The 24987-nt window shown below is 50.3% G+C and overlaps 3 protein-coding genes across 3 annotated transcripts in view; all 3 read left to right on the top strand.

The window, feature by feature from the left end:
- LOC310679134 (MAM and LDL-receptor class A domain-containing protein 1-like) overlaps positions 1 to 14544 on the top strand; it is a gene marked incomplete at its 3' end in the record, with an annotated part of 44296 nt that extends 29752 nt beyond the window's left edge. Inside the window, exons 19-30 of the mRNA XM_083443921.1 lie at positions 48 to 307; positions 394 to 478; positions 3016 to 3177; positions 8299 to 8370; positions 9407 to 9666; positions 9753 to 9837; positions 12374 to 12445; positions 13032 to 13181; positions 13474 to 13733; positions 13820 to 13904; positions 14379 to 14450; positions 14534 to 14544. Of these exons, the coding sequence (XP_083300047.1) occupies positions 48 to 307; positions 394 to 478; positions 3016 to 3177; positions 8299 to 8370; positions 9407 to 9666; positions 9753 to 9837; positions 12374 to 12445; positions 13032 to 13181; positions 13474 to 13733; positions 13820 to 13904; positions 14379 to 14450; positions 14534 to 14544 (1574 nt within the window). The remainder of the gene's footprint in view (positions 1 to 47; positions 308 to 393; positions 479 to 3015; positions 3178 to 8298; positions 8371 to 9406; positions 9667 to 9752; positions 9838 to 12373; positions 12446 to 13031; positions 13182 to 13473; positions 13734 to 13819; positions 13905 to 14378; positions 14451 to 14533) is intronic.
- Positions 14545 to 15233: 689 nt separating this feature from the next.
- LOC310677856 (MAM domain-containing protein 2-like) lies at positions 15234 to 17117 on the top strand (the record flags this gene model as incomplete). The annotated part of the gene is made up of 5 exons (XM_083441038.1): positions 15234 to 15447; positions 15748 to 16007; positions 16094 to 16178; positions 16653 to 16724; positions 17083 to 17117. 5 exons carry the CDS (start codon positions 15234 to 15236, stop codon positions 17115 to 17117), a joined length of 666 nt encoding a protein of 221 aa, XP_083297164.1.
- An 827-nt stretch (positions 17118 to 17944) lies between these two features.
- LOC310678418 (MAM and LDL-receptor class A domain-containing protein 1-like) lies at positions 17945 to 23824 on the top strand. Its single transcript, XM_083442372.1, has 9 exons — positions 17945 to 18020; positions 18107 to 18191; positions 18963 to 19112; positions 19803 to 20062; positions 20144 to 20228; positions 21044 to 21193; positions 21820 to 22079; positions 22180 to 22264; positions 23360 to 23824. The coding sequence occupies exons 1-9, from the start codon at positions 17997 to 17999 to the stop codon at positions 23407 to 23409; spliced, it is 1149 nt and encodes a 382-aa protein (XP_083298498.1). The 5' UTR covers positions 17945 to 17996; the 3' UTR covers positions 23410 to 23824.
- Positions 23825 to 24987: the final 1163 nt, after the last annotated feature.

Below are 24987 nucleotides of genomic sequence, written 5' to 3'. Positions count from 1 at the left end.
TTGAAGCAGGGCCCCCTATCTTACACGTGTGGTTCTTTCCCCCCCAGAGAGCTATTTCATCTACCTGCAAGGCCATGTGGCCAAAGAAGGGGACGCAGCCCGGCTGGCCAGTCCTTTCTACACCTTCACCAGGCCCCGCTGCTTCTCTTTCTCGTACCGAATGCGTGGTGCGGCCCAAAGAAATGCCCTGCGAGTCTATTTGGCCTTTGAGGACGGATCCCGTGAGCTGATCTGGTCACAGTCTGGGAACAAAGGGGACCAGTGGCACAGAGGCGAAGTCAGCATGCCTCAAGGGAAGAAAGCACAGGTAACGGAGACCCCGGCAGGGGATGCCCCTTGCAGGTGTGGCCTTGTCTGGCCATGAAGGTGATGGGAGATGCCTTTTCTCCCTAGGTAATCGTGGAAGGCCAGCCGGGGGAAGACGTCCGCAGTGACGTGGCTGTGGATGACTTCTCCATGGAAGAGGGAGATTGCCCAGGTAAGATCAGTGCTGCGTCTAGATGGAAGAGCAGAGCATCAGCTTGTTTTTTTGGCAATGCTGTGCTCTGTGTGCATGAGAGAGAAAAATCTAAGTTAGAATACATGTTTCATGTTTATATGCTAATATTTGTCTAATTGGTTTTTCACAGTAGGTTACTTTGACGTTCAACAATAGATTGTTGTTGTTGTTGTTTAGTCGTTCAGTCGTGTCCGACTCTTCGTGACCCCATGGACCAGAGCACGCCAGGCACTTCTGTCTTCCACTGCCACCCGCAGTTTGGTCATATTCATGTTTGTAGCTTCGAGAACACTGTCCCACCATCTCATCCTCTGTCGTCCCCTTCTCCTTGTGCCCTCCATCTTTCCCAACATCAGGGTCTTTTCCAGTGAGTCTTCTCTTCTCATGAGGTGGCCAAAGTATTGGAGCCTCAGCTTCACGATCTGTCCTTCCAGTGAGCACTCAGGGCTGATTTCCTTAAGAATGGATGCGTTTGATCTTCTTGCAGTCCATGGGACTCTCAAGAGTCTCCTCCAGCACCACAATTCAAAAGTATCAATTCTTCGGCGATCAGCCTTCTTTATGGTCCAGCTCTCACTTCCATACATCACTACTGGGAAAACCATAGCTTTTACTATACGGACCTGTGATGCGTGCCTCCTCCCTCCGTTGCTGCACTTAGCAGAGACACTCTCGAGGCCAGCCGCCATAAATTCCTTTCTTTATTGCTTTCCAACAAGATTACATGCAAAATAAACAAAGCGACCCGTCTCTCACGAGGCGTTGCTCTAATTACTTTCTCTTTTCCCTCTCCCGCGAGACCAACAGAGCCAACGGCCCAGCCCCTTCCGTCTTTCCCTGTGACGTGGATCCCCCTCTCTCTGAAGCACCCCTTCCTCCCCAGACTCACTGCTCTCTTCTCTGTCCTCTGAGGACTCACTGCTGATTAGTGGAGACCCCTCTCTGTACCCCCTGATTCTCTCCTCCCTTGCTGCCTGCAGTTCCCTGACATCCACCCCCTCCTCAAGGGCCCCCCTCTCCTCCCTTTCCTGAAAAGAAGCCTCCCCCGATGCATTCTCCTCATGCTTCTCGGGTGTGAATCCTAGGAAAATCTCCTCCTCCTCCTCTTCGGTATCATCAAAAACGTTACCCCACCCTTTAACACCTGATGGACCCAGACGCTCTTCACTCACTCCTCCTCCCCCCTGCGTTTCCTCTTGGTCCGAGGCTGAGAACCCCTCAAAATCCTCTTCATCATCCGTCGGCCCAAACGCCCTCTCAGCGAACCTCCCTGCGGGTTGTGGCTTATGTGGAAATAGCTCGTGGAAGTCCTCCACTAAACCCTCCTCCGTGACCCAATCTGACGGTACCCATGTGTTATCTGAACTGGTAGCCCCCTCCCAAGCTACAAGATATTCCAGCTGATTACCCTTCCAACGCGAGTCCAATATTTCCTCAATCTGGCGTCCCCGCTCCCTTTCCTCGACTTCTGGCGGTGGCACCTCCCCTTCCCTTCTGCCCGGCTGGTAAGCCGACAATAGCGACCGGTGGAACACGGGATGAATTTTCATGCTCTCGGGCAGCCTCAACTTAAAGGCTACTGGGTTGACTTGCTGTATGATTTCAAAGGGACCTACCCTCCTGGGTTTGAGTTTCTTACAACCCCCTTTCCAGGGCAAGCCTTGCGTGGATAACCACACCTTATCCCCCACCCGGAGGGTCTCCCCTTCCCTCCGATGCTTGTCTGCTTGCTTCTTGTATACCTCCTTGGCCCTCTCCAAGTTCAACTTCAGTTGCTGCTGAATTGCTTCCATTTCCTCCGCGAACTGTTCAGCGGCTGGCACACTCCACGATTCCTCCCCCCTCCCCGGGAAAGCCCTAGGATGGCACCCGTGATTTGCAAAGAACGGAGTCATCCCTGTGGACACATTCTCTGAGTTATTGTATGCAAACTCCGCCAGCGCTAATTTGTCCACCCAATCGTTCTGCCTCTCCCCCACATAACAACGCAGGTACTGCTGTAATACTGCATTGACCCTCTCCGCCTGCCCATTGCTTTCGGGATGTCTGGCGGTGGTGAAACTTACCTCAACTTGCAACAAACTCATGAGTTTGCGCCAGAACCTGGAGGTAAATTGTGTCCCCCTATCCGAAATGACCCTCGAAGGGACCCCATGCAACTTGAACACGTGCTCCACAAACAATTTGGCTGTCTCCTCAGCAGTTACCGCATGAGAACACGCCACAAAATGGCACATTTTGGTGAGTAGATCCACCAACACCGCTGTTTTCCCCTTGGACCGGGGCAGGTCAGTGATGAAGTCCACTGATACCACCTCCCATGGCCTCCCTGGTGTTGGCAGAGGCTCTAATAACCCTGCCGGAGCTGTCATGCAGTTGTCGGAGGATTCTGGCCCGGAGAGCTTCCCCTGGTACATACAAAGCCCCTCAATAAAACACTAGCCCCCCTTTTTCCTCGAAACCTCCCTCAGCCCCTCTCCCTTGCCCAAGTTCATCCAACTTTCCTCTGGCAAAAGCATCGTCCCGCATCAAGCGTAGTAGTTCATCGTCCTTCACCAATGTTGCTCCGCAAGCCCACCTCTGCTCGGGGAACATGAACCGGGCTCTTGGCTGTCCTTTCTCTGCCAGATACTCGGGTTTACGGGATAAAGCGTCCGCCCTCACGTTCTGCTCACCTGGTACGTACTGAATCTTGAAGTGGAAATTGGCAAAGAACTGTGCCCAGCGTATTTGCCTCTGGCACATCACTCTCGCCGTCCGCCAGTACTCCAAATTCTTATGATCCATGCACACCAGTATCTGATGCTTCGCTCCAATCAAAAAATGCTACCATTGCTTGAACGCAGACACAATAGCAAGCAATTCCTTATCATAGATACTATAGTTCACTTCCGATTTATTGAGCTTCCGGGAAAAGAAGGCACACGGACGCCACTCCCCCTCCCCATCTTGCTGCATGAGAACCGCTCCAATTGCTCAATCAGATGCATCTGTCTCCACGCGCAGTGGTAGTTCAGGGTTGACATGCAGCAGTTGTTCCTCGGAGGCGAAGACTCTCTTTAGACTCTCAAAGGCCCTCTGTGCCCCATCCGTCCATTCAAACTTCTTCTTGCCACTGAGGCAGTCTGTTATGGGGGTCGCCAGCCGTGCGAAGTCCTTGATGAACTTCCGGTAGAAGTTACTGAAGCCCAGGAACCGCTGAACATCCTTCCTCGTTTTGGGGCTTTTCCACTCCAGCACCGCTTTGACCTTCTCCGGGTCCATTGCCAGTCCCCTGTCCGACAGCCTATAGCCCAGGAACTCGACCTCTCTCATGTGAAACTGACACTTCTCCAGCTTCACCCATAGGCTATGCTCCTTGAGCCTAGCTAGAACTTCCCGCACGTCCTTAACGTGCTGTTCTTCATCTGGAGAGTAAATAAGTATGTCATCCAAAAATGCAGCGCAGTTTTTGTAGAGCAAAGGTCCCAACACGTGGTGCATGAAGGCTTGGAAGCATGGACTACCACACTGTAAACCGAAAGGCATAACAAGATATTCAAATGCCCCTAGTGGTGTGAACATGGTTGTCTTCCACTCATCCCCCTCTCGCACCCTGATGAGATTGTAGGCTCCTCTCAAATCCAGTTTGGTGAAAATTTTCCCCTTTCGCACCCTCACCAATACGTCATCAATTTTTGGCATTGGGAAGGCCATGGGGAGTGTCTGGGCGTTGATTCGCCTGAAATCCACGATGAGACGTTTATCTCGCGTCCCCTTTTTGTCCACAAAGAACACTGGGCTTCCGCCTACTGCCCTAGATTCCCTAATGAAACCTCTCCTTAGGTTCTTGTCTATAAAAGCTCTTAAGTCCTCCATCTCCTGATCGGACATAGAGTACAGTTTTCCTGACGGCAACTTGGCCCCCGGGATCAAGTTGATCTGGCAATCGTAAGGCCTGTGCGGCGGCAGCCTGTCTGCCTCTCTTTCGCTGAAAACCTCTGCCAAGTCCATATATTCTGGAGGAATGCTGCCTTTCTCTCCTGCACCCGTAGCCACCACTCTGGCACTAGCAACTTGCGGCTCCTTTACCCCCAAACAGTTCTCCAAGCAATGCGCCGATCCAAACGTCAGGTTACACTGATGCCAGGAGACCACCGGATCGTGCATGGCCAACCAACTCATGCCCAAAATGATGGGTGGGCCTGCCAGCGTGGCCACATGGAAAGCAATCGTTTCAGAATGCGTCGAAATCCTCATTCTCATGGGGGGGGGTTGATGGGTCACTTCCCCTCCCAAAAGTTCCCTCCCATCAATGGTGGTCACTTGTAGTGGAAAATCCAAAGGCAGCAAGTGCAATTGGTGCTGCGCAGCGAACTCCCTGCTGAAGAAATTGGCACTCGCTCCTGAGTCCAACAGGGCATAGACCTCCATAGCCTGTCCATTGGGGAGATCCAGCAACACCCTCACAATTATGCCTGGTTGGGGACGTCCTGGTCGGGGCTCTGGTTCAGTTCCTTTCCTGCCTGGCTGCGGCTCCGCCCCATTCCCAGCCAGGCACTGGCGTTTCCCTGCTTTTGGACACCCCCCTCTTCCATCTGGGAGGAAGCCCCCACCATTCCCTGCCAGTTGCGACGTTCAGGACACACTCTGGCAAAGTGCCCTGGTTTCTGGCAGATAAAGCATTTCTTGGCAGCCTGCCTGTTTTCTGCCGCCTTGTGAACCGGCCATTGAGCCTTTAAATCTTCCCGCGCGCGGGCAGAGTCAATTTCCATCGGCTCCGAGTGAGAGTGACCTTGCACTCCCTCACTTGGTATGCCAGGAATGTGATCACCATGGGAACGCTGGCCTTTGCTCTCAGCCTTCTCTAGCTGCCTCAGCTCCTGCCTGCTGCCCACAGCCAGAGCAGCCTTAACGAGGGAATTCAAGTCCTGGTGTCGGGGGCCCCTGGCAAGCTCATCTTTCACCTGAGAACTCAGTCCCGCCTTGAACAAAGCTTGCACAGGTTGAGAATCTAAGGTCCACCCAAGTTTATGAATCAGCATAGCAAATTGAGACCAGTACTCCCTCACAGTTGAGTTCCACTGCCGGAGATCCAATAGCTGCCGCTGAGTCACATCCTCCTCAGAGCCAGATGAAAACATAATGTCCATGGCTTCCCAGAACTGCTTGAGATCGCTGAGCGCAGCATTGTGGCTAGCAAGCAGTGGGCGTACCCAATCTCGAGCTGCCCCCGTCAAATGGCCTATAAGGAATCCCACTTTGTCACCATCCCCAGCAAAAGCAGCTCCTTGCAGTTCCAGGGCATACTGCATGTCAAGTTTGAAGCCAGTGTATAATCTGGGGTCCCCATTGAATTTGCTTACCAGCATCAAAGTCCGGTTCAGTGAGGCCCCTCCAGAAGCTGCTGCTGATCTGGCCCTGGCTTCTTCCAAGCGAACTCTTAATTCCTGCGATGTAGCCAATAAACCATTCCTCTCTTTTTCCAGCTGTGCAAGGCGAGCCTCCATCCTGCTTTTCCCCTTGCCGACACTCTCCTCTCGAGTGCTCATTAGCTGGGTTTTATTGAGTTAGAGCAATCTGTGATGCGTGCCTCCTCCCTCCGTTGCTGCACTTAGCAGAGACACTCTCGAGGCCAGCCGCCATAAATTCCTTTCTTTATTACTTTCCGACAAGATTGCATGCAGAATAAACAAAGCGACCCGTCTCTCACGAGGCATTGCTCTAACTACTTTCTCTTTTCCCTCTCCCGCGAGACCAACAGAGCCAACGGCCCAGCCCCTTCCGTCTTTCCCTGTGACGTGGACCCCCCTCTCTCTGAAGCACCCCTTCCTCCGCAGACTCACTGCTCTCTTCTCTGTCCTCTGAGGACTCACTGCTGATTAGTGGAGACCTCTCTCTGTACCCCCTGATTCTCTCCTCCCTTGCTGCCTGCAGTTCCCTGACAGGACCTTTGTTGGCAAGGTGATGTCTCTACTTTTTAAAATGCTATCTAGGTTTGTCATTGCTTTCCTCCCAAGAAGCAGGCGTCTCTTAATTTCGTGGCTGCTGTCACCATCTGCAGTGATCATGGAGCCCAAGAAAGTAAAATCTCTCACTGCCTCCATTTCCTCCCCTTCTATTTGCCAGGAGGTGATGGGACCAGTGGCCATGATCTTCGTTTTTTTGATGTTGAGCTTCAGACCATATTTTGCGCTCTCTTCTTTCACCCTCAATAAAAGGTTCTTTAATTCCTCCTCACTTTCTGCCATCAAGGTTGTGTCATCTGCATATCTGAGGTTGTTGATATTTCTTCCAGCAATCTTAATTCCGGCTAGGGATTCATCCAGCCCAGCCTTTCGCATGATGAATTCTGCATATAAGTAAAATAAGCAGGGAGACAAAATACAGCCTTGTCGTACTCCTTTCCCAATTTTGAACCAATCAGTTGTTCCATATCCAGTTCTAACTGTAGCTTCTTGTCCCACATAGAGATTTCTCAGGAGACAGATGAGGTGATCAGGCACTCCCATTTCTTTAAGAACTTGCCATAGTTTGCTGTGATCGACACAGTCAAAGGCTTTTGCATAGTCAATGAAGCAGAAGTAGATGTCTTTCTGGAACTCTCTAGCTTTCTCCATAATCCAGCGCATGTTTGCAATTTGGTCTCTGGTTCCCCTGCCTCTTCTAAATCCAGCTTGCACTTCTGGGAGTTCTCGGTCCACATACTGCTTGAGCCTTCCTTGAAGAATTTTAAGCATAACCTTGCTAGCCTGTGAAATGAGTGCAATTCTGCGGTAGTTGGAGCATTCTTTAGCACTGCCCTTCTTTGGGATTGGGATGTAGACTGACCTTCTCCAATCCTCTGGCCACTGCTGAGTTTTCCAAACTTGCTGGCATATTGAGTGTAGCACCTTAACAGCATCATCTTTTAAAATTTTAAAAAGTTCAGCTGGAATACCATCACTTCCACTGGCCTTGTTATTTGCAATGCTTTCTAAGGCCCATTTGACTTCACTCTCCAGGATGTCTGGCTCAAGGTCAGCAACCACACTACCTGGGGTGTACGAGACATCCATATCTTTCTGGTATAATTCCTCTGTGTATTCTTGCCACCTCTTCTTGATGTCTTCTGCTTCTGTTAGGTCCTTACCACTTTTGTCCTTTATTATGGTAATCTTTGAACGAAATGTTCCTTTCATATCTCCAATTTTCTTGAACAGATCTCTGGTTCTTCCCATTCTGTTGTTTTCCTCTATTTCTTTGCATTGCTCATTTAAGAAGGCCTTCTTGTCTCTCCTTGCTATTTTTTGGAATTCTGCATTCAATTTTCTGTATCTTTCCCTATCTCCCTCGCATTTTGCTTGCCTTCTCTCCTCCGCTGTTTGTAAGGCCTCACTGGACAGCCACTTTGCTTTCTTGCATTTCCTTTTCATTGGGATGGTTTTCGTTGCTGCCTCCTGTATAATGTTTCGATCAACAATAGATAGTATCAACAATAATAATGTATATTATTATTATATTAATAATTAGTATATTAATAATAATAATGTATCAACAATAGATACATTATCAAATCCTGCTCGTGATGTGAATTGTAAGTTCTTTAGAGCCCACCTTGGGTTGTGTGACAGGCTCAATCGGCCAAACATGCCTCCTCTTCAGTCCCAGCAAGGACCCCCTGGTCTGGGAAGATCAGCCAGGCAGAAGGCTGCATGTCTGGAACCCAGAACGAGGCTTCAGGCACCGGCTTCTGGAGTCTCCTGCATAACTGGCCTCAGCACCTTTGGAAACTAACCATTTTGGTTTGACACATTTCCCATTTCCAATTCTCCACATAGGACCGACACCAGCAGCTCTCACACCTCTCCCCATCTCCACCACCAGCAGTAGCACAGCCCCTCCAACCACAGGTGAGCTTCCCTGGCATACAAATCCCCTTGATTTTCCCATGTGGCTTTTGCTGGCATTTTGGTTCTCTGCTTCATTTTCTAAGGATTCCTCTGAATATTAGATTGGGAACCATATTGTGCATTCCTGGTCTTAAATTGCAGTTTCACTGACCTTCCGATTCCCAAATCCCCCTGGAAGGAAACATTAAGAGATTGGCTTTTCCTTAACAATGCCGGAATCAGCAAGAGCTTTTATTTATAACATGGTGGACCACCTTAAGAAATCCTTCCGTCTCATCTGAGGTTTTGGTAAAGTGCAAACTGTACTGATGAATTGTTGGAAAGGCAGGCCATTAATCTGAACTCTGCACTTTGGCAGGTGTTACTCTGGAAGCCCAGGCAGGACAGCACTAGCACTGGCATACAGTTGGCTCGTGTTCCTCAGCTGTGGTCTGGGGGATGGGGACGGGGGGAGAAGGAAACCCATTGTGTATTTCTGGTAACGAACTGCAGCCCACTGACCATGGAGTCCTCCTGACCCAAATGGCCATGCTGGACAACCCGCCCCTCGAAACACCCACCCCAACCTTTCTCCTTGCTTTGCCAGAGCCTTCCCTTCAGCCTGACTTGTCTTGTTCCTTTGACATGGACTTCTGCTCCTGGAGACAAATGGCCTCCAACGGTTTTAACTGGACGCGGCACAAAGGTCCGACACACACAGCAGATACTGGACCGTCCTCCAACCACAACACAGGAGGTGAGGAAGATCGAACTATCGCCATGCCCAAAAGCCTTCCAGGAGACCACTTTGGCCTGGACTGGCACCTGGAGCTCTCAATGAGATGGGGGCAGCAGCCATTCCTCCAAAGGCCTTCTATCAAGGAGTCCTGCACCTGGCACCTCCTTCTACATGCCCTGGTGGCAAACTGCCAATAGAAGGTGCTGCCCCTTCTGCACAGAATCTCCCTCAGTGCAGTAGGGGGCCAGCAGCTCCCCAGGGACCCCCTCTTGAAGCAGGGCCCCCTATCTTACACGTGTGCTTCTCCCCCCCCCCCAGAGGGCTATTTCATCTACCTGCAAGGCCATGTGGCCAAAGAAGGGGACGCAGCCCGGCTGGCCAGTCCTTTCTACACCTTCACCAGGCCCCGCTGCTTCTCTTTCTCGTACCGAATGCGTGGTGCGGCCCAAAGAAATGCCCTGCGAGTCTATTTGGCCTTTGAGGACGGATCCCGTGAGCTGACCTGGTCACAGTCTGGGAACAAAGGGGACCAGTGGCACAGAGGCGAAGTCCGCATGCCTCAAGGGAAGAAAGCACAGGTAACGGAGACCCCAGCAGGGGATGCGCCTTGCAGGTGTGGCCTTGTCTGGCCATGAAGGTGATGGGAGATGCCTTTTCTCCCTAGGTAATCGTGGAAGGCCAGCCGGGGGAAGACGTCCGCAGTGACGTGGCTGTGGATGACTTCTCCATGGAAGAGGGAGATTGCCCAGGTAAGATCAGTGCTGCGTCTAGATGGAAGAGCAGAGCATCAGCAGAGCTCTGAATATTCCCGGTATAGCTTGTTTTTTTTTTTGGCAATGCTGTGCTCTGTGTGCATGAGAGAGAAAAATCTAAGTTAGAATACATGCTTCATGTTTATATGCTAATATTTGTCTAATTGGTTTTTAACAGTAGGTTACTTTGACATTCAACAATAGATTGTTGTTGTTGTTGTTTAGTCGTTCAGTCGTGTCCGACTCTTCGTGACCCCCTGGACTAGAGCACGCCAGGCACTCCTGTCTTCCACTGCATCCCGCAGTTTGGTCAGACTCTGTTTGTAGCTTTGAGAACACTGTCTAACCATCTCGTCCTCTGTCATCCTCTTCTCCTTGTGCCCTCCATCTTTCCCAACATCAGGGTCTTTTCCAGTGAGTCTTCTCTTCTCATGAGGTGGCCAAAGTATTGGAGCCTCAGCTTCACGATCTGTCCTTCCAGTGAGCACTCAGGGCTGATTTCCTTCAGAATGGAGAGGTTGGATCTTCTTGCAGTCCATGGGACTCTCAAGAGTCTCCTCCAGCACCATAATTCAAAAGTGTCAATTCTTCGGCGATCAGCCTTCTTTATGGTCCAGCTCTCACTTCCATACATCACTACTGGGAAAACCATAGCTTTTACTATACGGACCTTTGTTGGCAAGGTGATGTCTCTACTTTTTAAAATGCTATCTAGGTTTGCCATTGCTTTCCTCCCAAGAAGCAGGCGTCTCTTAATTTCGTGGCTGCTGTCACCATCTGCAGTGATCATGGAGCCCAAGAAAGTAAAATCTCTCACTGCCTCCATTTCCTCCCCTTCTATTTGCCAGGAGGTGATGGGACCAGTGGCCATGATCTTCGTTTTTTTGATGTTGAGCTTCAGACCATATTTTGCGCTCTCTTCTTTCACCCTCAATAAAAGGTTCTTTAATTCCTCCTCACTTTCTGCCATCAAGGTTGTGTCATCTGAATATCTGAGGTTGTTGATATTTCTTCCAGCAATCTTAATTCCGACTAGGGATTCATCCAGCCCAGCCTTTCTCATGATGAATTCTGCATATAAGCTAAATAAGCAGGGAGACAAAATACAGCCTTGTCGTACTCCTTTCCCAATTTTGAACCAATCAGTTGTTCCATATCCAGTTCTAACTGTAGCTTCTTGTCCCACATAGAGATTTCTCAGGAGACAGATGAGGTGATCAGGCACTCCCATTTCTTTAAGAACTTGCCATAGTTTGCTGTGATCGACACAGTCAAAGGCTTTTGCATAGTCAATGAAGCAGAAGTAGATGTCTTTCTGGAACTCTCTAGCTTTCTCCATAATCCAGCGCATGTTTGCAATTTGGTCTCTGGTTCCCCTGCCTCTTCTAAATCCAGCTTGCACTTCTGGGAGTTCTCGGTCCACATACTGCTTGAGCCTTCCTTGAAGAATTTTAAGCATAACCTTGCTAGCCTGTGAAATGAGTGCAATTCTGCGGTAGTTGGAGCATTCTTTAGCACTGCCCTTCTTTGGGATTGGGATGTAGACTGACCTTCTCCAATCCTCTGGCCACTGCTGAGTTTTCCAAACTTGCTGGCATATTGAGTGTAGCACCTTAACAGCATCATCTTTTAAAATTTTAAAAAGTTCAGCTGGAATACCATCACTTCCACTGGCCTTGTTATTTGCAATGCTTTCTAAGGCCCATTTGACTTCACTCTCCAGGATGTCTGGCTCAAGGTCAGCAACCACACTACCTGGGGTGTACGAGACATCCATATCTTTCTGGTATAATTCCTCTGTGTATTCTTGCCACCTCTTCTTGATGTCTTCTGCTTCTGTTAGGTCCTTACCACTTTTGTCCTTTATTATGGTAATCTTTGAACGAAATGTTCCTTTCATATCTCCAATTTTCTTGAACAGATCTCTGGTTCTTTCCATTCTGTTGTTTTCCTCTATTTCTTTGCATTGCTCATTTAAGAAGGCCTTCTTGTCTCTCCTTGCTATTTATTGGAATTCTGCATTCAATTTTCTGTATCTTTCTCTATCTCCCTCGCATTTTGCTTGCCTTCTCCCCCCCGCTATTTGTAAGGCCTCATTGGACAGCCACTTTGCTTTCTTGCATTTCCTTTTCATTGGGATGGTTTTCGTTGCTGCCTCCTGTATAATGTTTCGATCAACAATAGATAGTATCAACAATAATAATGTATATTATTATTATATTAATAATTAGTATATTAATAATAATAATGTATCAACAATAGATACATTATCAAATCCTGCTCGTGATGTGAATTGTAAGTTCTTTAGAGCCCACCTTGGGTTGTGTGACAGGCTCAATCGGCCAAACATGCCTCCTCTTCAGTCCCAGCAAGGACCCCCTGGTCTGGGAAGATCAGCCAGGCAGAAGGCTGCATGTCTGGAACCCAGAACGAGGCTTCAGGCTTCTGGAGTCTCCTGCATAACTGGCCTCAGCACCTTTGGAAACTAACCATTTTGGTTTGACACATTTCCCATTTCCAATTCTCCACATAGGACCGACACCAGCAGCTCTCACACCTCTCCCCATCTCCACCACCAGCAGTAGCACAGCCCCTCCAACCACAGGTGAGCTTCCCTGGCATACAAATCCCCTTGATTTTCCCATGTGGCTTTTGCTGGCATTTTGGTTCTCTGCTTCATTTTCTAAGGATTCCTCTGAATATTAGATTGGGAACCATATTGTGCATTCCTGGTCTTAAATTGCAGTTTCACTGACCTTCCGATTCCCAAATCCCCCTGGAAGGAAACATTAAGAGATTGGCTTTTCCTTAACAATGCCGGAATCAGCAAGAGCTTTTATTTATAACATGGTGGACCACCTTAAGAAATCCTTCCGTCTCATCTGAGGTTTTGGTAAAGTGCAAACTGTACTGATGAATTGTTGGAAAGGCAGGCCATTAATCTGAACTCTGCACTTTGGCAGGTGTTACTCTGGAAGCCCAGGCAGGACAGCACTAGCACTGGCATACAGTTGGCTCGTGTTCCTCAGCTGTGGTCTGGGGGATGGGGACGGGGGGAGAAGGAAACCCATTGTGTATTTCTGGTAACGAACTGCAGCCCACTGACCATGGAGTCCTCCTGACCCAAATGGCCATGCTGGACAACCCGCCCCTCGAAACACCCACCCCAACCTTTCTCCTTGCTTTGCCAGAGCCTTCCCTTCAGCCTGACTTGTCTTGTTCCTTTGACATGGACTTCTGCTCCTGGAGACAAATGGCCTCCAACGGTTTTAACTGGACGCGGCACAAAGGTCCGACACACACAGCAGATACTGGACCGTCCTCCAACCACAACACAGGAGGTGAGGAAGATCAAGCTATCGCCATGTCCTTCCAGGAGACCACTTTGGCCTGGACTGGCACCTGGAGCTCTCAATGAGATGGGGGCAGCAGCCATTCCTCCAAAGGCCTTCTATCAAGGAGTCCTGCACCTGGCACCTCCTTCTACATGCCCTGGTGGCAAACTGCCAATAGAAGGTGCTGCTCCTTCTGCACAGAATCTCCCTCAGTGCAGTAGGGGGCCAGCAGCTCCCCAGGGACCCCCTCTTGAAGCAGGGCCCCCTATCTTACACGTGTGCTTCTCCCCCCCCCCAGAGGGCTATTTCATCTACCTGCAAGGCCATGTGGCCAAAGAAGGGGACGCAGCCCGGCTGGCCAGTCCTTTCTACACCTTCACCAGGCCCCGCTGCTTCTCTTTCTCGTACCGAATGCGTGGTGCGGCCCAAAGAAATGCCCTGCGAGTCTATTTGGCCTTTGAGGACGGATCCCGTGAGCTGATCTGGTCACAGTCTGGGAACAAAGGGGACCAGTGGCACAGAGGCGAAGTCAGCATGCCTCAAGGGAAGAAAGCACAGGTAACGGAGACCCCAGCAGGGGATGCGCCTTGCAGGTGTGGCCTTGTCTGGCCATGAAGGTGATGGGAGATGCCTTTTCTCCCTAGATAATCGTGGAAGGCCAGCCGGGGGAAGACGTCCGCAGTGACGTGGCTGTGGATGACTTCTCCATGGAAGAGGGAGATTGCCCAGGTAAGATCAGTGCTGCGTCTAGATGGAAGAGCAGAGCATCAGCAGAGCTCTGAATATTCCCGGTATAGCTTGTTTGTTTGGCAATGCTGTGCTCTGTGTGCATGAGAGAGAAACATCTAAGTTAGAATACATGTTTCATGTTTATATGCTAATATTTGTCTAGTTGGTTTTTCACAGTAGGCTCCTTTGACGTTCAACGATAGATACATTAAGAAATTCTGCTCGTGATGTGAATTGTCAGTTCTTTAGAGCCCACCTTGGGTTGTGTGACAGGCTCAATCGGCCAAACATGCCTCCTCTTCAGTCCCAGCAAGGACCCCCTGGTCTGGGAAGATCAGCCAGGCAGAAGGCTGCATGTCTGGAACCCAGAACGAGGCTTCAGGCTTCTGGAGTCTCCTGCATAACTGGCCTCAGCACCTTTGGAAACTAACCATTTTGGTTTGACACATTTTCCATTTCCAATTCTCCACATAGGACTGACACCAGCAGCTCTCACACCTCTCCCCATCTCCACCACCAGCAGTAGCACAGCCCCTCCAACCACAGGTGAGCTTCCCTGGCATACAAATCCCCTTGATTTTCCCATGTGGCTTTTGCTGGCATTTCTGTTCTCTGCTTCATTTTCTAAGGATTCCTCTGAATATTAGATTGGGAACCATATTGTGCATTCCTGGTCTTAAATTGCAGTTTCACTGACCTTCCGATTCCCAAATCCCCCTGGAAGGAAACATTAAGAGATTGGCTTTTCCTTAACAATGCAGGAATCAGCAAGAGCTTTTATTTACCATATTTTTCGCTCTATAAGACGCACCAGACCACAAGACGCACCTAGTTTTTGGAGGAGGAAAACAAGAAAAAAAATATTCTGAATCTCGGAAGCCAGAACAGCAAGAGGGATCGCTGCACAGTGAAAGCAGCAATCCCTCTTGCTGTTCTGGCTTCTGGAATAGCTGTGCAGCCTGCATTTGCTCCATAAGACGCACACACATTTCCCCTTACTTTTTAGGAGGGAAAAAGTGAGTCCTATAGAGCAAAAAATACGGTATAACATGGTGGACCACCTTACGAAATCCTTCCGTCTCATCTGAGGTTTTGGTAAAGTGCAAACTGTACTGATGAATTGTTGGAAAGGCAGGCCATTAATCTGAACTCTGCGCTTTGGCAGGTGTTACTCTGGAAGCCCAGGCAGGACAGCACTAGCACTGGCATACAGTTGGCTCGTGTTCCTCAGCTGTGGTCTGGGGGATGGGGACGGGGGGAGAAGGAAACCCATTGTGTATTTCTGGTAACGAACTGCAGCCCACTGACCATGGAGTCCTCCTGACCCAAATGGCCATGCTGGACAACCCGCCCCTCGAAACACCCACCCCAACCTTTCTCCTTGCTTTGCCAGAGCCTTCCCTTCAGCCTGACTTGTCTTGTTCCTTTGACATGGACTTCTGCTCCTGGAGACAAATGGCCTCCAACGGTTTTAACTGGACGCGGCACAAAGGTCCGACACACACAGCAGATACTGGACCGTCCTCCAACCACAACACAGGAGGTGAGGAAGATCGAACTATCGCCATGCCCAAAAGCCTTCCAGGAGACCACTTTGGCCTGGACTGGCACCTGGAGCTCTCAATGAGATGGGGGCAGCCAGCCATTCCTCCAAAGGCCTTCTATCAAGGAGTCCTGCACCTGGCACCTCCTTCTACATGCCCTGGTGGCAAACTGCCAATAGAAGGTGCTGCCCCTTCTGCACAGAATCTCCCTCAGTGCAGTAGGGGGCCAGCAGCTCCCCAGGGACCCCCTCTTGAAGCAGGGCCCCCTATCTTACACGTGTGCTTCTTCCCCCCCCCAGAGGGCTATTTCATCTACCTGCAAGGCCATGTGGCCAAAGAAGGGGACGCAGCCCGGCTGGCCAGTCCTTTCTACACCTTCACCAGGCCCCGCTGCTTCTCTTTCTCGTACCGAATGCGTGGTGCGGCCCAAAGAAATGCCCTGCGAGTCTATTTGGCCTTTGAGGACGGATCCCGTGAGCTGATCTGGTCACAGTCTGGGAACAAAGGGGACCAGTGGCACAGAGGCGAAGTCAGCATGCCTCAAGGGAAGAAAGCACAGGTAACGGAGACCCCAGCAGGGGATGCGCCTTGCAGGTGTGGCCTTGTCTGGCCATGAAGGTGATGGGAGATGCCTTTTCTCCCTAGATAATCGTGGAAGGCCAGCCGGGGGAAGACGTCCGCAGTGACGTGGCTGTGGATGACTTCTCCATGGAAGAGGGAGATTGCCCAGGTAAGATCAGTGCTGCGTCTAGATGGAAGAGCAGAGCATCAGCAGAGCTCTGAATATTCCCGGTATAGCTTGTTTGTTTGGCAATGCTGTGCTCTGTGTGCATGAGAGAGAAACATCTAAGTTAGAATACATGTTTCATGTTTATATGCTAATATTTGTCTAGTTGGTTTTTCACAGTAGGCTCCTTTGACGTTCAACGATAGATACATTAAGAAATTCTGCTCGTGATGTGAATTGTCAGTTCTTTAGAGCCCACCTTGGGTTGTGTGACAGGCTCAATCGGCCAAACATGCCTCCTCTTCAGTCCCAGCAAGGACCCCCTGGTCTGGGAAGATCAGCCAGGCAGAAGGCTGCATGTCTGGAACCCAGAACGAGGCTTCAGGCTTCTGGAGTCTCCTGCATAACTGGCCTCAGCACCTTTGGAAACTAACCATTTTGGTTTGACACATTTCCCATTTCCAATTCTCCACATAGGACCGACACCAGCAGCTCTCACACCTCTCCCCATCTCCACCACCAGCAGTAGCACAGCCCCTCCAACCACAGGTGAGCTTCCCTGGCATACAAATCCCCTTGATTTTCCCATGTGGCTTTTGCTGGCATTTTGGTTCTCTGCTTCATTTTCTAAGGATTCCTCTGAATATTAGATTGGGAACCATATTGTGCATTCCTGGTCTTAAATTGCAGTTTCACTGACCTTCCGATTCCCAAATCCCCCTGGAAGGAAACATTAAGAGATTGGCTTTTCCTTAACAATGCCGGAATCAGCAAGAGCTTTTATTTATAACATGGTGGACCACCTTAAGAAATCCTTCCGTCTCATCTGAGGTTTTGGTAAAGTGCAAACTGTACTGATGAATTGTTGGAAAGGCAGGCCATTAATCTGAACTCTGCACTTTGGCAGGTGTTACTCTGGAAGCCCAGGCAGGACAGCACTAGCACTGGCATACAGTTGGCTCGTGTTCCTCAGCTGTGGTCTGGGGGATGGGGACGGGGGGAGAAGGAAACCCATTGTGTATTTCTGGTAACGAACTGCAGCCCACTGACCATGGAGTCCTCCTGACCCAAATGGCCATGCTGGACAACCCGCCCCTCGAAACACCCACCCCAACCTTTCTCCTTGCTTTGCCAGAGCCTTCCCTTCAGCCTGACTTGTCTTGTTCCTTTGACATGGACTTCTGCTCCTGGAGACAAATGGCCTCCAACGGTTTTAACTGGACGCGGCACAAAGGTCCGACACACACAGCAGATACTGGACCGTCCTCCAACCACAACACAGGAGGTGAGGAAGATCGAACTATCGCCATGCCCAAAAGCCTTCCAGGAGACCACTTTGGCCTGGACTGGCACCTGGAGTTCTCAATGAGATGGGGGCAGCCAGCCATTCCTCCAAAGGCCTTCTATCAAGGAGTCCTGCACCTGGCACCTCCTTCTACATGCCCTGGTGGCAAACTGCCAATAGAAGGTGCTGCCCCTTCTGCACAGAATCTCCCTCAGTGCAGTAGGGGGCCAGCAGCTCCCCAGGGACCCCCTCTTGAAGCAGGGCCCCCTATCTTACACGTGTGCTTCTTCCCCCCCCCAGAGGGCTATTTCATCTACCTGCAAGGCCATGTGGCCAAAGAAGGGGACGCAACCCGGCTGGCCAGTCCTTTCTACACCTTCACCAGGCCCCGCTGCTTCTCTTTCTCATACCGAATGCGTGGTGCGGCCCAAAGAAATGCCCTGCGAGTCTATTTGGCCTTTGAGGACGGATCCCGTGAGCTGACCTGGTCACAGTCTGGGAACAAAGGGGACCAGTGGCACAGAGGCGAAGTCCGCATGCCTCAAGGGAAGAAAGCACAGGTAACGGAGACCCCAGCAGGGGATGCCCCTTGCAGGTGTGGCCTTGTCTGGCCATGAAGGTGATGGGAGATGCCTTTTCTCCCTAGATAATCGTGGAAGGCCAGCCGGGGGAAGACGTCCGCAGTGACGTGGCTGTGGATGACTTCTCCATGGAAGAGGGAGATTGCCCAGGTAAGATCCGTGCTGCGTCTAGATGGAAGAGCAGAGCATCAGCAGAGCTCTGAATATTCCTGGTATAGCTTGTTTTTTTGGCAATGCTGTGCTCTGTGTGCATGAGAGAGAAACATCCAAGCTGTTCTCATCCTAAAGCAAAGTTCTTAATCTGAGGTACTATTTCTGGGTTAGCGGAGTCTGTAACCTGAAGCGTCTGTATCCAGAGGTACCACTGGAACATGGTTGGTCCATCTTAACACATCCTTTTCAGTATTTCTCTTCACTGAAGATTGGCGAGATGCTGAAACATCTGTTAAGATAAGCCCATCACATGAAAAGCTCTCACTCATCCTTGGACGTTCTTCTCCAAACGCATGGTTGATGACGCAGGGACCAGACTGCCCTTCCCTCCTCACGTTCTGGGCTCCCTGTGGTCCACTTGTAAGAATGGATCTGCAGTGGCCATCCAGCTTCAGGAAGAGCAACACGGAGACTGCATGGGGCCCACTGCACGCAGCTCTTGTCCCTTGCGGGGCTTCTGGAATGGGCCTTCCAAGGACGCATGTCCACCTTTCCCATTCTCACTCTGGTTTCTCTTGCTCCTCTTATGTGTACTTTGGCTTCTGTGGCCCACAACAAACCAAGGGATTGGTAGTGCCCATTCAGTTCCAAGAAGGGTGACTTCTAGTATGGCCATCCCCATACATAAGCTGGACGCACGCACACTCGGTCCTGCTGGACTGACATTTCCAGGGAGGCCCATCAACCTTCTCCTCTTGTTTTTTCCAGAGTTTCCTGTTCAGTGCAAGTTCCCCTGCTCCTTTGATGAGGGCCTCTGCTCCTGGACACAATCAATTTCCGACAGCTTTGACTGGGTGCGGCACAAAGGCCCAACAGCCTCATCCGGCACAGGCCCATCTTCTGACCACACCTCTGGAGGTGAGGGACCGATCAATAGGGCAAGTAGGAGACGCTCACACTCTCCATGAAATCCAGGGCCCCCCCAGCCTCAGGCCCCCCAGAGCCTTCCACCAAGGATTGCAGATGCAGCAGTGGAAGCTCAAACTTTCTCCTCCAATCACTGGTGGTAACCTGCCAGATGAGGCACAATTGCCTGGGACACGGGTGGCGCTGTAGTCCAAACCACTGAGCTTCTTGGGTTTGCCGATCAGAAGGTTGGCAGTTCAAATCTGCACAACAGAGTGAGCTCCCGTTGCTCTGTCCCAGCTCCTGCCAACCTAGCACTTCGAAAGCACACCAGCGCAAGTAGATAAATAGGTACCGCTGTGGCGGGAAGGTAAACAGCATTTCCATGCGCTCTGGTTTCCGTCACAGTGTCCCGTTATGCCAGAAGTGGTTTAGTCCTGCTGGCCACATGACCCAGAAAGTTGTCTGTGGACAAACGCCGACTCCCTCAGCCTGAAAGCGAGATGAGTGCAGCAACCCCATAGTCTCCTTTGACTGGACTTAACCGTCCAGGGGTCCTTTACCTTTACCTTTACTATTGCCTGTTTTCTGCGGCGATTCAGTGCCATCACTTCAGAAGTCCTAAGGCATGGCAACTACCAGCTCACCAGGGATCAGGTGATGTAAGGATTCATCGCATTCCCATGTGCTTCTCTTTCTCAGAGGGCTACTACATCTACCTGAAAGGTAACCAAACCGACCTGCAAGAGGTGGCACACCTGGTCAGCTCAACGTGCAGCCCCACCAAACCACAATGCCTCTTCTTCTGGTATCACATGTATGGCACATCCCCAAAAATGGCGCTGCGCGTTTATGTGGTCCCTGAAATTGGAACACCTAAGTTGATCTGGTCTCAGACTGGGAACAAAGGCAACCAGTGGCAAAGAGCTGAAGTCAGTGTACCTCAGGGAAGAGGTTTGCAGGTAATGCAACCACAGGTGTGACCAGCAGCACCTGAGTCTTGTCCACCCCTGAAACTGACTAGAGGTGCTTCTTCTTCCTAGATACTCCTGGAAGGGGTGTGGGGGGGAAACTCCCAGAGTGTCGTGGCTGTGGATGACCTCTCGATAGAAGCGGAAGGTTGCGCAGGTGAGACTCCCCAGTCTGTTCCAGTTTGGCTGTACCTTATGAAATAATGTAAATAAATTAAATAAATAAATTTATTACCGGTTCAGAAAACCAGGCTCAGGGCAGATAACAACAAATTTAAAACACTTAATTGATGCAACAAAAAACAGCATAAAATACAGTATAAAACGTGAATAACAATAAATTCAGAATTCAAAAATCAGTTTAGGGGGAAATCCATCCATTAAACATCAGATGATCACCAGGTCTAGCTGGCTAAATTAGTCCTATTTGGGCCAGCGAGGAGACCAGGGGAGAATTAGCTGTGGGATCCCAGAGTGGGTAATCTTCATCAAAAGGGGAGGGGGAGGGAAGGAAGGGGAATAAAAGATCAGACTAAGTTCAGATTGAAAGCCAGGCGGAATAGCTCTGTCTTACAGGCCCTGCGGAAGGAAGTTAAACCCAGCAGGGCCCTGGTCTCACGGGGCAGAGCATTCCACCAGGTCGGAGCCACCGCTGAGAAGACCCTGGCCCTGGCCCTGGTGGAGGATAATCTGACTTCCTTAGGGCCTGGGACCTCTAAACTATGGTTATTCATGGACCTTATTATTATTAGACTAGTGTGGGCTGTTTTCGTGGCCATGGATGGCAGGAGGAAGGGGAGAGAAACATCCTTGGCTTTTTATGTCAGCACTTTATTATGATTGTAAATCTCACGCTGGGTTGTGAAGCGTGGTCCTGAGATGACGGAAGACCAGCTGCGCACCAGCCTGAGCGTGAAGAGGTTTAGGGGAGCGCCTTCTACGCATCCACCTTTCTCCTTCTTGCTCTGCCAGCTTCCTCCATTCGATGCAATTTCTCTTGCTCTTTTGATGCGGACTTCTGCTCCTGGAAACAGCTGGCCTCCAACACCTTTAACTGGACGCGGCACAAAGGCCCAACGCCCACGCTAAACACTGGACCAACCCGAGACCACACTTCAGGAGGTGAGGAGGGATGAGGGCGATAAGAAGCCCTTGTGCCCTCATGAGCCTCCCAGTCTCAGACATTCCAGACGCAAAAGGGGAAGCTGGAATCCTGCTCTCCTTGTAAGAATAGCAACCTACCAGATGAGGGCCGCAGGTGACACTGCAGGTAAAAAAAACCTAGAGCCTAGGGCTTGCCAATCAGAAGGTTGGTGGTTTGAATCCCCGCGACGGGGTGAGCTCCCGTTGCTTGGTCCCTGCTCCTGCCAACCTAGCAGTTCGAAAGCATGTCAAAGTGCAAGGAGATAAATAGGTACCGCTCCGGCAGGAAGACAAACGGCATTTCTGTGCACTGCTCTGGTTCGCCAGAAGTGGCTTAGTCCTGCTGGCCACATGACCCAGAAGCTGTACGCCGGCTCCCTCCGCCAATAAAGCGAGATGAGCACCGCAACCCCAGAGTCAGCCACGACTGGACCTAATGGTCAGGGGTCCCTTTACCTTTAGATGAGGTCACTGTGTGGCCTGTTTTCTGCTGCACTGTAGTGCCACCACTGCGGAAGACCCATGGGTGGCATAGCAGCTGCCGACTCCCCAGCCATCAGACCATGTAGGGGTCTGTCTCTTTCACATGTGAAATTCTTTTTCAGAGGGCCATTTTATCTACCTGGACGGCAGTGCCACCAACACAGGGGACATCACACACCTGGTCAGCCCCATCTGTGACTCCTCCAGGCCCCATTGCCTCCGCTTCTGGTATCACATGTATGGGACAGCTCAAACAATGGCACTGCGCATTTTAGTCATCTCTGGTGGCGCCGCGCCTGTGCTGCTCTGGAGTCAAACCGGGAACAAAGGGGACCAGTGGCACAGAGGTGAAGTCAGTGTGGCTCATGGAGAAAACATGCAGGTAAGGGGGACACGGTCAGGTGATGCATCTGCAGGTGTAACCAGCAGCACGGGAGCCTCGCCTGGCTAGGATCCTGACTGAAGATGCTGCTTCTCCCTAGATAATCCTCGAAGGTATGCGGGGCGAAGACGTCCACAGTGACATAGCTGTGGACGACCTTTCCTTAGAAGAGGGATTTTGCCCAGGTAAGCCACCCTCACCACACACCAAGTAAGGTTCCTCAGGGTGGGCCTGGGCTTAGCTATACTAGAATGGCATGGTTGACTGGCAATTGGGGTGGCTAAAGGAACAAAGAAGACCCCTGCTGTTTCATATCAGTGCTTCAGCACTCACCCTCGGTTGTGAAGCACGTCCTTGAGGTCATGCAAGATGACCAGCCCTGTGTGAGACTGAGCATATGCGGCGCCGGAGTGCAAAGATCTGCCAGTCGCCCCCCTCTGCCCGGTTGCCCAGGCATGCAGAAGGGCAGAGCCGGCCGGCTGCCTCAGCGTCTCGCTGGCTCGGTCGCCCCCGAACTCGTGGCGCAGAGCTGCCCTTAGCAGCAGAGTGCACTGTAGCGCTCCGACCAACGGGCGAGCTCTTCCCCGGACTTAACTCTCGGGCCCCGGACTCTCGGCCTGGCGCCCCTGAGAGCCCGGCGCCCAGGTGCCTGCACCCCTAGCACCCATGGGTAAGACAGCCCTGGATGAGCATGAAGGGTGCACAAAGAATTTTGGGAATTGGCTTCTCCTGGTGGTCTGCTGCACCTTTAGCCTTTAGTGTGTTCAACTGGGGCTTGCATATTGAAAGGCTCTGCTTATGTCTCTGTTGCTCCTTGGGTCGTTCTCCTTTCTTCCCTGAGGGACGCGGGTGGTGCTCTGGGTAAAACCACAGTGCCTAGGACTTGCTGATCGTATGGTCAACGGTTCGAATCCCCGCGGCGGGGTGAGCTCCCGTCGTTCAGTCCCAGCTCATTCCCACCTAGCAGTTCGAAAGCACCCTTAAGTGCAAGTAGATAAATAGGTACCGCTTTATAGCGGGAAGGTAAACGGCGTTTCCGCGTGCTGCGCTGGTGCAGGCTCACCAGAGCAGCTTCGTCACGCTGGCCACGTGACCCGGAAGTGTCCTCGGACAGCGCTGGCCCCCGGCCTCTTAAGCGAAGATGGGCGCGCAACCCCAGAGTCGGTCACGACTGGCCCGTACGGGCAGGGGTACCCTTACCTTTACCTTTCTTCCCTGAGCCTGCAGATAGCAGGGCATGTAGCCTTGAATTAACGAACCATTGCTATTTCTCACAATAGGAGGAATTGCAGCAGCATCTGCACACAAGAGCACCACCACCAACGATTAAACCACTGTGCTAGCGCTGGTCCCCCTCTCTTCCTACCTAATGAATCTTGTAGCCAGTGAACATCGGCTGATTTTCAAAATGACCAGAATTAATGTATTTCTGATGAATTCATGCTTTTCCACTGATGGCTATTGACAAGGAACCTTCAACGAAGTACGGAAACCACTAATTTGATAACTGATTTACTCTTCAAGATCCAAAAGAAGATTGTGGGGCCAAATTCACAAATAGAGAGCAAACTTTTCTAATTGTATTGTTAAACAACTAATTGTTATAGCTGAATTATTTGATTTTTTTTCTTTTTAAAATTATTTCCTTGGCTACTTCATTTATGAACACTTTAAATCTGGCATGATGAACTTTTCTTATTTTCCTTCTGACATATTTCAAAACTCTTTACATATTTAACAATGGGGCCCTTTATATGTCCAGCTGTCCTTTGTCAACTACAAATTGTCGCTGTTTTTTTGTTTTGTTTTTTGAATATATGCTATATGGTAATTGAGGGACAAAATAGGAGCCTACACAACACAAAACAAAACACTGTTGCTGTATGTAGGTTTTATTTTCTTTTTTATCTTATATTTTGGAAATGTACATCCAGGTTTTTTCCTTTAAATTTTTTGATGGCCCCCAAGCAAATGGGGCCCTAAGCTATAGTTTGTTTAGCTTTACGTACATATGTAAATCCAGCACTGGCTTGGACAGTCTGGCATTGCAAAATGGATCGGCTTTTGCGCAACAAAATGGACCGACATTTGCCGCTGGAGACGCAGCCAAGTGGAAGAAGCCAAGGAAGGCAATTCAGGTCAACTCTGTTTTGCCTTCTGTTCTAGACCCACTTGGCTGGGAGGGGAAGACGCTGAAATCAGTGGGATTGTTTCACTGGGGGATCTTGAAGCCTCTTCTTCTTCCTCTTCTTCAACCTTGCGCCAGTCATGGTTTCTCCACGTCCACTACCTCACGAGGTTGTTGTGAGGGGAAACTGTGAGAGCGTCTTCCCCCAAATTCCTTGTGGGAAGGGTTGCGTGGTGATGTGGAAAGTGGTTTAAAATACTACTACTAATAATTTTTCATTCATAACATTCCAATTAATCACCTATCAAATCTTGCCGCATCATAATACAAAGAATAAAGACAATTATACATTCCAAATTAATTTTTTTGAGGGGACTTCCCATGCTCTAGCTGGTTGGGAGAAATATTTTTTAACTTGTTCCTACTTTTTCCTCTCTTGTTTTTCCCCAATTTCATATTTCCAATCTTGACCCATTGTCTTATGAGCTTTCGTGTGCATGCACACTTCTTCAGATACCATGTGCATATCAGTGTGCCTGCACACGAAAGCTCATACCAATATCTAACTTAGTTGGTTTCTAAGGTGCTACTGGAAGGAATTTTTTTATTTTGTTTCTGGTAGCAGTTGGCTTTGGCATTTTGGCCTGGAGAGTCAGAAATCACATCACACACCAGGTTCCTTTGGCTCAGGCAGGCCAAGGGGTGATATTCCTGAGGATTAAGCAAGTTTCACCTAGTTCCAGCCACAGTTTACACAAAACATTTGCAATGGGCAAACCA

Source organism: Podarcis tiliguerta (assembly GCF_965153285.1).
Source record: "Podarcis tiliguerta genome assembly, chromosome: 5".
NCBI lineage: Eukaryota > Metazoa > Chordata > Lepidosauria > Squamata > Lacertidae > Podarcis > Podarcis tiliguerta.
The sequence above is the reverse complement of the archived record's forward strand: the minus strand, read 5'-3'. Positions and strand labels throughout refer to the sequence as shown.

Bases quoted from the DNA above. Each gene is read 5' to 3' on its own strand.
- LOC310678418 (XM_083442372.1), top strand. From the start codon at position 17,997: ATGCCTCAAGGGAAGAAAGCACAG. The intron at 19,113-19,802 runs GTGAGGGACCGA...TCTCTTTCTCAG, and splicing joins TTCTGACCACACCTCTGGAG to AGGGCTACTACATCTACCTG. The intron at 20,063-20,143 runs GTAATGCAACCA...TCTTCTTCCTAG, and splicing joins CTCAGGGAAGAGGTTTGCAG to ATACTCCTGGAAGGGGTGTG.